General features: G+C 59.4%; 1 protein-coding gene across 1 annotated transcript in view; it reads left to right on the top strand.

Moving 5' to 3' along the window:
- The first annotated feature begins 1,237 nt into the window (after positions 1-1,237).
- Positions 1,238-15,671, top strand: part of ASIC4 (acid sensing ion channel subunit family member 4) — a 61,105-nt gene continuing 46,671 nt past the window's right edge. The window contains exon 1 of the mRNA XM_069021559.1: positions 1,238-1,891. Within this exon, the coding sequence (XP_068877660.1) occupies positions 1,238-1,891 (654 nt within the window). The remainder of the gene's footprint in view (positions 1,892-15,671) is intronic.

Below are 15,671 nucleotides of genomic sequence, written 5' to 3'. Positions count from 1 at the left end.
CTGGGCCTGGGGAACACCTCTTCCCTGTGCCTGAGCATCCTTACTTCTGATTTTCCCATCTTCTCTCCTGGGAGGCTGGAGAACACAGCCCACCATCCTATCTTGTGTGCCCTCCCTGGCCTCACAGACATAGCTCTGCTCTGTGGCTCTGCTCTGCTTCCACTGTCAGCAAACCGGTGCTGTGGGATCTGCTCAGACAGGGCCATGTGTGGCGAGCCAGTAGGGAAAAGCAGCATCTTTTACTAGACCAACTGAGATGGTTCAGAAAGGGACACAAGCTTTTGGGTACACAAGTGCTTCTCACCGCTAACAACTGTTTCTTTCAGCTTCAACGCTGGCCTCGTAAAAGATTTTGCATCTTCCTGTGCACTGTGGTGAGGGATGCTGAGCGGTGCTGGCCCCTCCACCATGTCAGATGTCCTGGCCTCGAGGTAGCACCATGCCAGAGAGCCTGGCATCATCCCTGGGGTGGCATGCAGGGGGTGCCAGCACCTGGCACTCCCCGGAGGTCTGTGTCACTGCCCCCATGTGCTCTGCCACCCCTCACTCTTCCCTGTGCTCATAGCAGTCTGGCCCCTTGCAGCTTTGGGGGATCCCAGAGAAGGTGCTTGAGTCCAAGGGCGCAGGAGCTGTGGCAAGAGTGACACTGGACATCTTGAGTCCTTGGCCAGCCTGATGAGCTGTGCTTCAGAGCTGTGCTTCTGCAATGCTGGTGCAGAGCTTGGCGTTCCCCCACATCCCCATGGCCAAAGACAGGTTGCCCCCCAACACATGCCTGTCCAGGCACCTCTCCTGAGCCTAGGGCCATGCAGCCCTGCCCAGGTGGCATCTACATGTCCTGGCAGGGGAAAATGAGGAATTTGCCTGTCTCCCCCTCCCTGGGGAACCCACACTAAGTGCACGGAGAGGGTGGAAGTGAGCAGGACTCCAAGTAATTGCCCACAACCCCGGGGGACAGGCAGTGAGAGTGCCCTGAGCTTTCCAGGATGTTTCAGTCTCTGGCTCCAGTTCCTGCAGGATGTGGTGATCGCTAAGTACATCAGTGATCTCGGCACTGAGCGAGCTTCCCGCTCGGGGCAGGGTGCGGGCGGCACCACCCCGCACCAGTCCCGCCCCGGCACTGCTGCACATCTCACGCCGCACAGCCCGCCTCGCCCGGTGCCGTGACGGTCATCCACCCCTCAAACCTCGTCTGGCACCTCGGGCTCAGCGGGGAGAGGCAGAGCCGGCCGGCAGCATGTGGCTGGAGGAAGCCCAGAGGCCTCCCCCACGCCCCTGGGGTTCCCCCTGGCCCTCTGCAGCCCTTCCTGCGGGGGACTGCCCTGATAGGCACCCAGCACGGGATGTCCCAGCCCCACGGCAGCCCCCGTGCAGCCTGGAAGAGTTTGCCAGCCGTTCCACCCTCCACGGCATCCATCACATCTTCCGGCACCGGCGCTACACCATCCGCAACTTACTGTGGCTGCTGGCCTTCCTGGGCTCGCTGGCCCTCCTTATTCATGCCTATGCCAAGTGTGTGGGCTTGTACTTCCAGTACCCCCACAGCACCCAGCTGGAGGAGGAGACGGAGCACAACAAGATCTTCCCCGCCGTTACGATCTGCAACCTCAACCCTGCCCGCTTCTCACAGCTCTCCAGCCATGATCTGTACTGGGCAGGGGAGATGCTGGGGCTCCTGGATGGTGCTGGCCAGCCCCTGGTGCCAGAAAGCCCTGAGAGGAGCAGGCTGGAGGCTCTTCTGGGGTCACTGGCCATGAGTGAGGAGGAGGAGAGCCGTCCCTTCCACTTGGAGGAGTTTTATGAGCGTGTGGGCCACCAGCTGGACCTGGGCGAGATGCTTGTCCGCTGCACATTTGCCAATGAGGACTGCAACAGCAGTGACTTCCAGACAGTGAGTGGCCAGTGGTGGTACATTCCAGGGGGCTGGGAGGGTTAGGTATAACCCCGGGGCTGGCCCACAGCCTAGTGCACTGCTGCAGTGCTGATAAGGAGATCCTAGCCCCCAGGGATCAGGGAAGGGGACAGATGTCAGGCATAGGGAAGGAGAAAGATGTCAGGCACCTGTTTCGGAGGGCTGTAAGGCCTTGGGTTTGTTGGGGTTGGGGCAGAGCCGCATGCGGAGCTGGACTACGCTGGGCTGGGCTGGGGGGCTCTGGCAGCGCTCGTGCTGTGAAGCTGGGCTGAGAGGCACAGAGAAAGGGTAGGCTGGGGGGCCCAGCCTTGGGATTTGCCCAGACTGGATCAGCCCCAGCAGAAGCAGGCTGTGACCTGCAGCCTTGCAGCAGCCTGCCTGGGAAGCTTGGCTCCTTACCTCTGCCGTGGGCTCTGGGGGAGAGCCAGGCTCCTGAGGGCTTGCAGAGGGAGGGAAGATAAATCTGGGCCTGGAGGGTTTTAAAAGGGAGCAAAGCATATCCCCTCCTAGTAGAGCAGGCACCAGGGGATGGGCTGAATCCAAGTGGTAGCGTAAGTGAGCGGAGGAAGGCACAATCCTGCCCTCCTAGACAGCGTGGGGACATGCCTGGGACATGGGCACAGGGAGGTGGCTGAGCCCCCAGTGTTATCAGAGCCAGAAGAAGTAAAAAGCTCATGAAAATCCCATTGATGGACACCACACAAGTGCTCTTGGCATGGATGCTTGGCACAGGTTTGCAGGATCTCAGCTGGGCCAGGGTGAGGGAGAGCGGCAGCCCTGGCCTAGGGCTCTGAGCCCTCCAGGCGTAGGGACAGCTGACACACAGCCGGAGCGGCAGGCAGGGCTGTGCAAGGCCAGTGCCCCACACCAAGAGTGGCACCCAGCCCTGCCATCCTACTGCCAGCTGGGCAGCCTTGGGGGCTGCAGCCTCCCCGGGCAGTGCGTGGGTGCCCACTGCCGCTGGCCCTCCCAGCTGGCAGCTGCTCCAGCTTGGCATATGCAGAGCTGTGAGTTGGGAGGGTCTCTAATCTAGCCTGATGCCTCTGCTCATCACCCAACGAGAACAAAGTGGGGCTGTCACACTGGGTCCTTCACCAGGTGTCAGGCAGCTGGGAGGGGGGCACAGCCACATGCCAGGAGGGCAGTGCTGTTGAGGGGGCACCTGCAGCTGCCTGTGGGGGTCAGCTCTTCCAGGGCCGTGGCTGCTCTCACAGTCCTGCCACTGTGCCACCCTCCATAGCCTTCCATAGCTGCAGAGCCTCCAGTGCCCAGCCAGGTGTGGCAGGGTCACCCCAGTGCATCAGGCAGGCTTGGGTGGGATGCTGGCAGGGCAGAGGCAATGCCCAAGTGGGAGCCATCTCCTCCCTTCTTTCCTTTTTGCTCCTGAGTCAACAGCAGAGGATTACTGGGCTGTAAACAAGGGGATCAATGGTGCTGATGGGAACATTTCCTGGTAATAGCTCCGGCCTGTAAAACACAGTGCAGGGGGAGGAAGGGGAGACTCTGCTCTCACAGCAGTTAACCCTTCCCACCCATGTGCTGGCTTCTTGGTGCCTTGGCTTGGACTCACTGTGGCTGGGCTGGATGATGCTGTGCCTTGGCTTGGGCAGGCACTCTGAGCCTCTGGGCACACAGCAAGGTAAGCGCCTGTCAGAGGTGGGATGCCAAGCTGGCAATACTGGAGGAGGCATCCTGACCTCTATGGCTGTAGGGTGGCTGGCCCCTGCTGCTTGGAGGTGGCTGTGAAGAGGCAAGTGTCATCCCAAGGAAATGCTTTCAGCACTGCTGGGAAATGTTAAAGCCGTTGTAGAAGGATGCCCGGCTCCGGTCTGTGCATGGGAGACAGGGCTGCTACAGGCAAGTGGAGAGATGCTAACACCTGCTGTAGCATCTCCTGGCTCCTTAGCAGAGCAGAGGGTGCCATCAGCCCTTCTTGGCAGCCCAGACTGCAGGGCTTTGGACAGGTGAAGAGGTTTCTTTCTTCTGGTTGCAGGAAAGGATGCCCAGGTAAAAGGTTACTTTTGACTTCCTTGAGCATGTCCCTGAGCACCTCTCCTGCAGCTCTCAGCCCTGCCTGCTCTTCTCACTACCATCCCTCTAGGAGCAATAGTACCCCAACAGGCTCCAGGCTCAGGCACCAGCCCAATCTGAGCTCACTGCCCTTCCCATGCCACAGCTTCCCACCTCACTGCCAGCTACCCTGCTGCCTACCTCCATGCACAGGCAGCCCTGAGCACACCAAACCCCTTTCACACACACCTGCTGTGCCATTGCCCCAGCATCTGTGCTTGCGTGTGCCCAGAAGGCACCCCTGCCTTGGCAGGACTCCCCATCTCTGGTGCTGCCCTAGGACACTATCCTGCTGTCACACAGCCACGCTGCTGTGCCTCACGCTGTCTCTGCAGCCTGGGCAGGACAGCGGGTGATGAGTGCCTGGCACTCGAGCGGATGCCTGCATCCCCCTGTGGACACCGGCTGGTCACGGTGCCCTCCGCCCGCCCTGCTTGGGGCTGGCAGGTAAATGTCAGCCTATTTTTATCTGCTCCCCCATGGGCCGCTGTTCCTTCCATTCGGATGAGCAGATGTGCCTCCATTTTCCATCCCACTGGGGACCAGGGTTAATCTCCCTGATTTCACTTCCTTGCTTCCTAGAGCTGCCCTCCCTGGCTCTGGGCAGTGGGGGATCAGGGACTAATCCTCCCAGAATGAGTCGGGCTGCGGTGGGCTCTCAGTGTCACAGCACGGTGGCTCCCAAGGGCATCACCTGCTGGTGGTGAAGGCCAGCTCCCCACTCCAGGATAGCAGGGGCTGCCTCCTTCCCGTGGCTCAGCCAGGCTGCGTGGGGCCAACTTGTTTGTGAAAGCTGGAGAAGGCACTGGGGTGGGGTGAGGATGTGCCATGGGGTTTGCACAGTGCTGGCTTGTTGTGAGGCTGGGGACACAAGACCTAGAGGAAAACCCAGGCAGCACTGAGCAGCATCAGTGCAATGTGTAGCCAGCAGCACAGGTAGTTGAGCTGCAGCTGAAGCACTCCTGGTGGGCACTGTCTGTGTAATTATACCTGTTTCCAGTGGTTCTCCTGGCCAGCACGGTGCGAGGCAGCACCGAGGGGCTGGTGTGGCGGCCGCAGCCACGCACTGAGTGATGGTGTGTGTAATAGCAGGGCTGGCAGGTAATAGCAGCCTTGGAGTCCATCAATAACTCCACTCCCTGATGGATGCCGCCCTCCCCTCTCCTGGCACAGCTGACAATTAGTTACAGCAACGCTTGCCACTCTCCCCACTGTGCTGGCAAGGTAGTGTTGGGGTTTTTGGCTGGATCGGGAGGTAGCTGTGCAGGTCATCCAGGTACCCTCAACTTCACTCCCACCTTTGTGCCTCACACACAAGAGCAGATTGTTTAATATTCTATTAATAGTTTTACCCCCTTAAATTATTGATCAAAATTTACAGCCAGAGCTGCCCGCTTCAGTAATCAATCTGGCATCCTGCATAGTGGATTGGGGGCAGAGGGGAGGCGGAGGGGACAGCCAGCCAGGCAGGGGGCATGGCATGGGGGCAGCACAGTGTGGGGCTCCCTGGGAACCCTGCTCACCTCCTGACTCTGCTAAACTGTCTCAGGACAATGTTCTCAGTGCTTCTCCTCCGCGAACAGCCCAAGCCCTTCCTTCCCAGCTGGCAGGTGCCAGCAGGCCCTGTGCAGCCGACGGGGACAGCACCGCTATCTCTGCCACCCAGCCGCTGCCTGCCTGCTCGCACCAGCTGCCTGTGGGAGCATCTGTGCCCCAGCTCACCTCCGTGAATTATTTAAAGCTTCTCCGGGTGCTGCAGGAAGATGATAACATCAGAACTGGGGATGAATGGGAAGCTGGGGACATGGGACAGCTGGTGGGGAGCTGCTCCTGCCCATGCCTAGGGTCTGTGGCACCCCTGGATGCCACGCTGGTTTTGGAGACAGGGCTGACCCCTCAAGAGCAGCTAGCTTGGGACTGGAGCTGGAGAGGAGCTATGACCAACACAGGAGAGGAGTGTGTTACCCCTCCCACAACACCCAGGATTGTCCCCAAGGGTGCAGACAGGGATCTGAGGCAGGCAGAGGTGTCAGGGCCAGCCAAGGTGCCCCAGTGTGAGGGCGGTGAGGGTGGAGGGGCGCAGGTGGGTGGCCCCCGGCCCTCTCAAGGCTGATTGCGGATCCGCCTGGCAGGGGATGCGGAACCTGCCGAAATAGCGGATTTAATTATCTCCGTGGAGCAGCGGGAAACCAGTGAGCAGGGAGGGGGTGGCGGGTACACGGTGCTGGGGCGTCGCAGCAGGGGGGCAGTGAGGGCTTGATCTAGCAAGGCTGTGCCCCACACAGCCCCCAGCTCCAAAGCAGCTACTCAGCACTCCCATGCCAAGAGCCCCCTTCCTGCTTCCCCTGTAGGAAGGACACAGCCCCATGCTGCAGAGCAGCACCCTCAGTCAGGGTCCCCACACAAGGCTGGGGATCCCCTCAGCTGTGTGCCCCCCTGCAGCCCCCTCCCCAGCCCCAGCCCTGCTCAGTATGCTGCACGCTCCCTCTGGGCACTGGGCAGGAACTCTTCATTTCACACATCATTTCCTGCCGCTGCTGCAGAGCCACCTGCAGCCCTATCCCCGTCCCCCCTCGGCTGCCCCCATCCTCAATCCCCTTGGCATCAGCCCCCCAGCTGGCCCTGGGACTGCTTGGCGCACACTGCTGTCCATGTGCCCTTGGCACTGCCCATGGCCATCCCACACTGTCCCCTGGGAACCGTTCCTTTGTCACCACTTGCCATCCCTGTACACTCAGCTCTAATCCTTGGCACGATGCCCCATCCCCTCTGCATTGTTCCCTTATCACTGACTGCCATCCTTGTGTCCTTGGCTTCACCAGCACCTCCCTGCCCCCTTGGCCCCTCTCCTTTCCACGGGGTGCTCCTAACTGCCAACACAGCCAGACTCCCCCTGCCTGCTCTGCTTTGAGCCCCAGCCAGGAGAAACTCTGCTTTTCTCCCAGGAAATGGGCTCTGGCACCCCAGCCAACCTGGACCTGGGGTGCTCCTTGCTGCACCAGCTGCTGCAGCACACAAGGGTGCCTGGCCCCGGGGGTCCCCAGGTCTGGAAGAGTTAACAGGCAGGGGCTGGGAGGTGAGGGAGCAGCAGAAGCAACCAGGAGTGATCAATACGGTGTGTTGGAGCCGTGCACAAATCGCAGCTTGGAGCCATAAATCTCCCTCCCGTCACATGCGATGAGGATGAGCAGGGAGCTTATCTCCTGGCGACGGTGCTGCCAGCCGCTCCTCCCACACGCGCCCCACCGCGCACTGTCGTGGGACCACGCCAATCTGGATGGGAGCTGCGGCCTCCCGCTCCACCAGGCACCCCACCGTCCTTGCAGGGTCAGTGGTGGGTCAGTGGTGAGGAGGCTGGCCACGCCCAGGCATGGGTATAGCCGGGCTGCATCCATGAGGACCACTTTTGTGGGAGCATGCATGCGGATTCAGACAAGAGCTGGCGGCCAGGGTGATAGACTGGGTCTGGGCAAGACATCCTGAAACAGCTGAAACCACCCTGTCTCTCTGGCTGCTCCTGCCAGCCACTTGGGATGAATCATGCAGGACGAGTGAGTCACCTGCTAGCCCCGTTGGCCTTGGCCACGCTGGCAGCAGAGCTTGGCAGCAGCATCCACTACACTTCCTCACCCTCCCCTTGGCAGAGCAGCAGGGCTGTTGCTGCTCCACTTTCTGCAAGGCAAGAGCTGCAAGGAGACGTCCAAGGGCTTGTGGAAGAAAAGGCAGCACAAGATGCATGGCAGGGTTGCCAAGAGTGAGTCCAGTGCTCTGTGTGTCCCTTCCCAAGCCAGATGCCAGGTGACCCCCATTCCAGCAGCAAACGCTCCAGGCAGGCTCGGACTATAGGCATGTGGCAAACAGCCTGCTACTGGTGTCTGGCCAGGATCAATTTAATCTGTCCAATCCAAGGAAATCCAGCTCATCCAGATCTGGAAAGCACCAGTGCCTGGAGCAGCAGGCAGGCAGGTGGGCAGGCAGGCAGGCTGCACTCACAACCCCATTCCATGACCCTGGCCAGGCTCCAACCGCCCCAATACAGCATGGCCTGTCGTTTATGGGAGCTGGGGTGAGGCCAGGGCTGCTCTGTGCCAGCAGGCTACTGCCCAGAGCATCCCTCAGCTGAGCCAGCTGATGACCCTATGCCCAGAGGAGGGCACACATGTTGTTACTTGCACCACTGCATGCGAGCCCGTAGGCTCCTGCAGCCTCCTGCTGCAGGCAGCACTGGCCAGTGGTGCCCTGGCCAGGGGAGGACCAGGATGTGTCATTGGGTGCTGCCCAGACCCCAGCAGGAGACAGTCCTGGCTGCCAAGGGCTGGCAGCCATCACCATCCTGCCTGGGAGTCTGGATTGGTGTGGGTGGTGCGTCACTAGCCCAGGCTGGCATCAGCCATGAGCTGAGGCCCCAAAGCAGGCAGGGGTGGATGCCAGGACCCTGTTCCTCTCCAGGATCTCCCAACCAAGATTACTGTGCAGTCAGCAGCTGAGCTGGCATTGATTTATTGATCCAGCATCCATAGGGGTGGGAACTGGGAGGGGCTCAGGCTTTGATCAGCCTCCTGCAGAGGCATCAAAGGCTGATGCGTGGGCAGCAGTGGCCTCTCTCTGGGACAGCAGGGAAATCCGGCTATTGTCTTGGTGGGCATGGCCTGGGCTGGGGGCCTGGATGCTCAGAACTGGCACCCACACCCTGTCTGGTGGTGCTGGGGAAGGGAAGGGGCTGGCAGGAGCCAGGGAACCCCTGGATGATGCTGAACCCCAGGCAAGCAGGAGTGCCACAACAATGGGCAGAGAGTTTCTCTCCCTGTGCTGCTGGCAGTAGTGTATCTACAATTCCCAGTAGGAGAAGCAGACAAGGCTGCAACTGCATTCCGGGGTACAACAGGCAGTGGTGTAGGGCACTGTGGGCCCCATAGGTGTGCCCGGCTCTGCCCCGAAGGTGGATGGGCAGGAGAGGTGAAGGGAGCAGGGCAGATGTTAGTGCAGCTGCTGTACAGGGGTGACAGGTGGGATAAATGATCCTGGTTTCTCCAGGGGCCAGTAAATTAGAATCAATAGGAAGCAGGAATAATTTATTTGTTTGACATCGCCTGTTAATTAACTGGGCTGATGAGTGTGATGGGGAGTGGCAGAAACTCTTCCACCTGCTCAGCTGGTACCTTTCCACAAGGACTGGGAATGGCATGGGGGAGTCCCATCCTCAGCAGCCCAGCATCTGTCCCTGCCCTCAGCAGTGGGGCAGGACAGGAACAGGAGGGGACAGCATGCAAGAGCTCTTGGTGATGGCCTGACCGCCTGTGGCAGGGCACAGTGTGGGGAAAGGCTGAAGATGGGGATGCTGCATGGCCAGTGGGCCAGCAGTGCACATGGTCCCCTTGCTCAGCATTTCCTCCATGCCCAGGCACTGCTAGACTTTGGCTCCTGCACCTTCCTGGCTGCTGCAGCTCTGGTGTGGTCCATGTGCTTGCTCCACCAGCTGAGTGTGCCTCCAACCAGGACTACCTCTGCAGGCGGCCTCTACTTCCTCCCACTCCTGCCCTGTCCCCAGGACTGCTGGTGGCTGCACTGGCAGGGTCTCTGGCTGGGCCATGTGTTGTCCACACTCCTGGCACACGTTTCTGGCTCTGCCTTCCTTGCCTGTGTCCTGCTGGGCTCACACACATCCTTGGCAGCTCTGCCAGGAATGGCTGCAAGCACATCTGGCTGGAGACGTGTGCCCAGGCAGTGGCACCCCCACCAGAGTGCAGGCACAGAGCTGTCCCCAGGTCCCTGCTGGCAGGGTGCTAAGCTGTCCCTGCTCCACAGGCCCGCCTCAGCCCCAGGCAGCACTGTCACCTCCCTCTGTTTTTTTTAAAAGAATAACATTTCTGCTAAATACTTTAATCAGATTAGTAGCAGTGTGTCTGCAGTGCTGTTAAATCAATGCTCCCCAACACATCTCGGCGGCTAGAAATCAATTACTGTTTAAGCCGTGCCTTGGTCCCTGGCCTGCGATCAATATGGGAGATGTATTACTCTCCCAGAGTCTTTCCCACTAAAAACCTTTCATTTGTATAACAGGAGCTCAGGCAAAGTGCTGGTGCCCTCCCTTCCCACCTGCTCCTCAGGGACCAGGCAGCCCCGTCCCAGCTTTGCTCTGGGAGGCTGCTGGGGTCAGCTGGCTTGGAGACTGTATGACACAGGATTAGGACAATCCCTGCTCCAGGAGGAGGTGTGCAGCACAAAGTCCTGCAAGTGTGCAAGACTGGGTCCTGCACATGATGGGGTAGCAGGTTAGAGACCCACAGGCAGGGTTGGCTGGTGCCCCTCAGGCCTCCTGGGCCCTGTTCCAATGTGGCTGAATCCTCTGCCAGCTCCAATGCCCACTGCCTTCGCTTCTGCCCATCACTTCATCCCCAACCAGGGTACTGCCAGACCCAGGCATCCCTCATGGCGGGTACCACCTCTGCCCCTCATGCCCCTGCCCCAGATCTTTGCCCCTCTGTAGACCTCTCTCTCCATAGGGCTTTTTCCCCCCTCCTCCATCTTTGTCCCGTAATTTGGAGAGTGATTTCCATTATTCATGATAAGGATCTTAAATTAGCTGTGAATATTAATGACTTACTCTGTAATTAATCATGCTTTGCATGCTAGGGAGGGGGCAGCTCCTAGCACCTCTTTGGCTAAGTATGGGTGGCTCCAGCAGTGGTGGCAGCCCCAGGGTCTCACCCCATCCCAGGTCAGCACCCCCACCCACCCCAAGGGACTACAGGGAGAAAGTGGCCCTCCATAAACACACGGGCAGCTTATCATTTGGGGATTCAGCCTCACATCCCCAGGCCAGGGCTAAGGGTTGCTGTGAGGCACAGTGAGGGGCTGCTCTCACCATTCTCCCTGACCAGATCTTGCTTCGAGAGCTGGGGGCAACCTGGGCTATGCTGGGCTCATATCTCCTTGCCCAGCTCTGTGGGTGCCTGTGAGGGATGAAAAGTGGCTTTCAGTGCATCACCTGCTCTTCTGCCCCATGCAATGTGCTCTGGCAGGCTCCGGGCTGATTCCTGCTGGGGGCTGCAGGGCCAAAGCCCTGCGAGGCAGGTCTGCATTAGCCAAATCCACCTCACCCCTACACAGCTCCAGGTGCCCTGCCTGAAGCAGACAGACATCATCCCTCCTGCAGCTCCCCGCCCTCTCTGCCTGTCTGTCTGCACATTACCTCTCAGCCTCTGCTGTCAGGGAATTTGTGTAGTCCCAAATCTTGCCTGGTCATGCCAAATTTGGTTCTGGCATTGCCTGCACAGATGTGAAACTGAGGCACCAGGGCTGGTAGTGGAGGGATTACTGCCTGTCCCCATCCTGACATGGCAGGGATGTCCTGGGTGCGAGGTGGGAGTGCCAGGGTTGGGTGTCCCAGATGCCTGGGTGACGGATGGTGAGCAGAGGCACCCGCTGGCCGCCGGAGGCCTCTGCCTGCCTGCACCAAGCGCTCCCACGAGGGCAGAGTTTGCTTAAACAGAGACAGATTTAACTATTTCCATTACAGCTAAATGATGAGCCCCATAAACTTTATGGCTCCATGCGCATGAGAGCGGCTCTAATGGCCTTCACCATCTGGAGGAGATGGCTCCGTGGGGGACCTGCCGCCCGCTGCCCGCCCACAGCCAGGACCTGCGTGCAGAACCAGAACCTTCCCGGCACCAGCGCCGGTGTGGGGCTGCCAGCACCTGCAGGTGGCATGGTGCCACTGGCTCTCTGTATGGGGCTGCCTGTGTTTGACCCCGATGTGGTCCTGCTGTGGAGCAGATGAGCTGTACCTGGAGATGGCCCAGTTAGCACCACTGCTTGTGGGGGTCTGCAACCCTGCTTGCACCCACCCTGCAGCAGGGTGAGGGGAGAGCACTCCTGGGTGCCTTTTCCTCCCAACCTCTGCCCCACAGCTGTACAGGGGCAGGCTGGGAGCAGGTACTCACTTTGGTCCTGCCTGCACCTCCAAATGCCTCCAGCACACTCCCTGCCACTTCTCTGCTGCAGGATTTGTCACTGGTGGGCGCAGGAGGACTGCCCGGCATGGCTGTGCTCTGCACACCCAGCTAGCTGCCCCTCAGTAGTCCCTGTCCGATGCCTGCTGGTGGCTGACTGTGGTGGTTTGTAGGGGGCTGTGGGGTACCTAAGGGATGGGCAGGTGCAGGTGAGGACACAAAAGCCATCTCCTCTGTGGTCCTAGCCCCTGATTTTTGTGGCTCCCATGGCAGCAACCCCATGGTGCAGAGCATTCCCCCATGACTGTGGGCTGGTGGGAGTGTGGCTGCATGGCTACGGCCAGCCAGGGCAGGAGGGCTGTGGGGATGCCAGCTGCCAGCCTGGAGCTGAGAGCGAGGGCTGGGGCTGCTGGCACAGTGCTGCAGCAGAGGATTAGGTTCGGTGCAGGAGAGCCAGAGAGATGCTTTGAAGTCTCATGAATATGAATCAGTGGCTTGGGGCAGGATCGGAGGGTCTACGGCTAATCTCTCCCTTGCCATGGTGACAAGTGTGACAAACAGTGTGTGGGCCGGGAGGCAGGGCAGGGAGCAGGCAGGGGACAAGGGATGGCAGGAAGGCCAGCCCTGGTGAAGGGGGGCATGTAGCTGGCACATGCGGGGGTGCTTCATCAGGTGCTCTGCAGTGCACCCTGGACAGCCTCCCCCATCCTTGTGCCCACCTCGGCTCCTAGAAGCTCACTCAGAGCAGGGTGGTGTCCCCATGGATGCTGGCACCCTACTGGGCTGTGGGCCCCAGGGCAGAGGTTATGGCATGGTTGCTGGCGGTGCCCATCTGGCATGGCACTGCAGGTGCCCCAGCTTGCCACCAGAGTGCAGTCAGTGCAGGCAGGCTGCAGCCCCTCAGCGCCAGCAGGGTGGGCAGGGACAGCTGCCTCAGCTGCCCTGCTGGGTGTTTGGCCAGAGGCAGGAGCACAGCTGGGGCCAGGGTACCACAGCTAGGAAAGGGATCCAACCCTTTCCCCAGCTCATCCCACCACCAGCCCAGCCTTGTATGAGCTGGTAGAGCCCCCATGGGAGCCAGCCGGCTCCCATTGATCCAGGTCGTGGTGCCATCTGCTCAGTGATGCTGTGGCCCTGCCATAGCCTGGGCGCCATGGAGATGTCATGTTTGGGTCTGCTCCTCCTGTGACAGCCTGAAGCCCTCAGTGCTCTCCTAGGAGACAGTAACTAGAGCAGACGCTTGCTCCTAGCAGGACATGACTGGGGCTTGCAGGAGAGTCTCTGAGATCAATTTGGAGGTTGTTTTGATGCTCTCCTGTAGTGGCATGGTGATGGCAGCTGCCTGCTCAGCCCAGGGGACTGTGCATGAACAAGCACTGGCTGGCAATGCTTGGTGGGGCTCAGAGAAACTGTTTGCACTGGTGCAAGCCACAGAGAAGGCTGTTGGCTTTGCAGCCCCTCAAAGACTGCGGGTGCTGGCAGTGAAGTTGCTGTTTGTTCCGAGGGTGCCCAGAGCTGCCGTCTCTCTTCCAGCACCCACGGCCCAGGATGCTGTGATTTCAGGGCCAGGTCAGAGCACTGAGCAGGGAATGATGTCCAGACTGCTTGCCGGAGGACAAGGAGGGGAAAATGAGGGCTGGAGCAATATCGTGGCAGGAAGACAGACAAATGCAGAGCAGATGTTTAATTATCAGCACAGCATTCTCGGATCCCTGAAAATCTCTGCATCCAAATGTAGATATTTTATGGGAGCATACGCTTCTGCTGAGAGCTGGAGCTGTAACATAGTGCCCACCTACCCACAGACTGTGCATCACCAGGGCTGGCACTGTTTGCCTCTGCTGTGGGTGGGGCACCTTGTAGGGCTGGAGCTGGGCTGGAGAGGGCCGTCAGGAACTGTGTGCCATTGTGGGGATGAAGCTCACTGCAAGCTCATGGCCCCAGAGGCACGGTTCTCCATCCATCCTGCTTCATCCCCCTGTGCAGGGACATGCTGGGATGCAGCAGCTGCCCCCCGTGCCCAGCTGGGAGCCTGGCCAAGCACAGGGCCAGGCAGGGGCTAGAAACTGCCTTCTGCTTACATCCATCACCTCTTAAAGCTGGTCCCTACTGGCCCAGGCAACTTGTAGAGATTTCTTAAAGTCCTCTGAGGCCTTTGTGGTCTTTGCTTTATACTGGAAGACTTGAAAGGTGTAGGTGTGCATGTCATCCCTCCATACAGGCTGTCTCTCCTCTACCTCACATCTCTGCCCTGGCCCTTGTCTGTTCTCTGGCGCACATGGGGCAGTTGGAGGGCTCTGCCATTGTTAGGGTGGGAATTGGGGGAGGCACAGGCAGGACAGGAAATGGAGCTGCCCAGGGTTCTGGGCTGGCCTGAGCTTTGTGCACCAGTTGCCTCTTTGCTGCTGGAGGAGCTGGAAAGGCTGCCTGCCCTCCTATGGGCTGTGGACCACTGTTTGTCTCCCAATATGGGGATATACTGTAGCTCCCTTGAGATATTCCAGCTTGAGGCTGCAGCCAGACATGGGGCTGGTCTCCAGCACAGAGCCCGGTGCTGCATCTCTGTAATAGCATCCTGCAGGAAAGGGCTGGTGGAGGGCAGCCCTGGTCTCCCTGCCTGAGCACGCGGGCAAGGCCACCCGACTGCTGAGTAAAGTAATCGGCAAGAAGAAACAAGTACAGGCTGGTCCTCACCCACAGGCAGGTGTGAGGGGCACTGGGGCAGAATGCACTAAAGACCCCTCTCTAGCATCGCTGTGAGAGACCTCTGCAATCCAGGGGAGCCCCCATTCTGGGACTTTGCCACAGGAGTGGGTTCAGCTCAGGAGCACTGGGCTTCCCTGAGTCTCCCCTACCAGTTCTACAGAGCTGCTGGGGGGATGCCCATGCTGAGGCAGGGATTTCCAGTGGCACATTAGGGATGGCAGCAGTCTGTCCCCAGCATGGAAATCTCATCCCAGGCAGCCCAGCCTGCCTTCACTACTCTGCAGTCCCTCGAGGCTGTAAACATTTTGGATTCCCTGCTTCGCCTGCTCAGGCACCTTGCAGATTCAGGGCATGTTGCTGTCTTGAAACCTATCAGGTTTCCTGTCACCTCCCAGGGCCCATGAATCTGTGGGCCTGATGGAGCTGGGACTGAAATGGTCCTGCAGGCGAATAGCTGTGCACACCCTGCACACCACCACCTGCTCTTCTCTCCACAGGTCTGTAATTCCCCCCAGCCCTTGGGAAACTGCTCCAGCATCATCCCCAGCAGGTTGGAACTGGCTGCTCTTCTCTAGCTCCATCCCTGGAGTTCCCAGGGACATCCTGGGCATCAGGTACCACATCCAGCTATAGCCAGGACTGTGCCCTGGCTGCCAGCTCTGCCAGGGGACTTAGAACTGGGGCAGGCGAAGGTTCTTTCACTCTTTCCAGCCTAATAAGCCAGGACTTAGAATCTGGGACATTTTTCTTACCACTGTTATGCTGTTTCACTGTCTGAATCCCTGCTCTTGGGGAGGGGGGAGTTAGTGATGCTGTGAGTGCCAGAACCCCCTCAGGCAGTGGCGAATAAGGGCTACACGTGCAGCCGACAGCCCCAAACCCTCATAAATCTCCTTTGCATGGCCCATGGCTCACCTAAGTAGATTTGATTTGTCAAATATTAAAATTAATTTAGAATTGAGTGGTGGCCTGTGTGCGCACCCTGCTCTCCCGCCTTCCCCCCGCTGCCACCTCTGCTCCTGCCCAAT

Source organism: Aphelocoma coerulescens, chromosome 7 (assembly GCF_041296385.1).
Source record: "Aphelocoma coerulescens isolate FSJ_1873_10779 chromosome 7, UR_Acoe_1.0, whole genome shotgun sequence".
NCBI classification, from domain to species: Eukaryota; Metazoa; Chordata; class Aves; order Passeriformes; family Corvidae; genus Aphelocoma; species Aphelocoma coerulescens.
The sequence above is the reverse complement of the archived record's forward strand: the minus strand, read 5'-3'. Positions and strand labels throughout refer to the sequence as shown.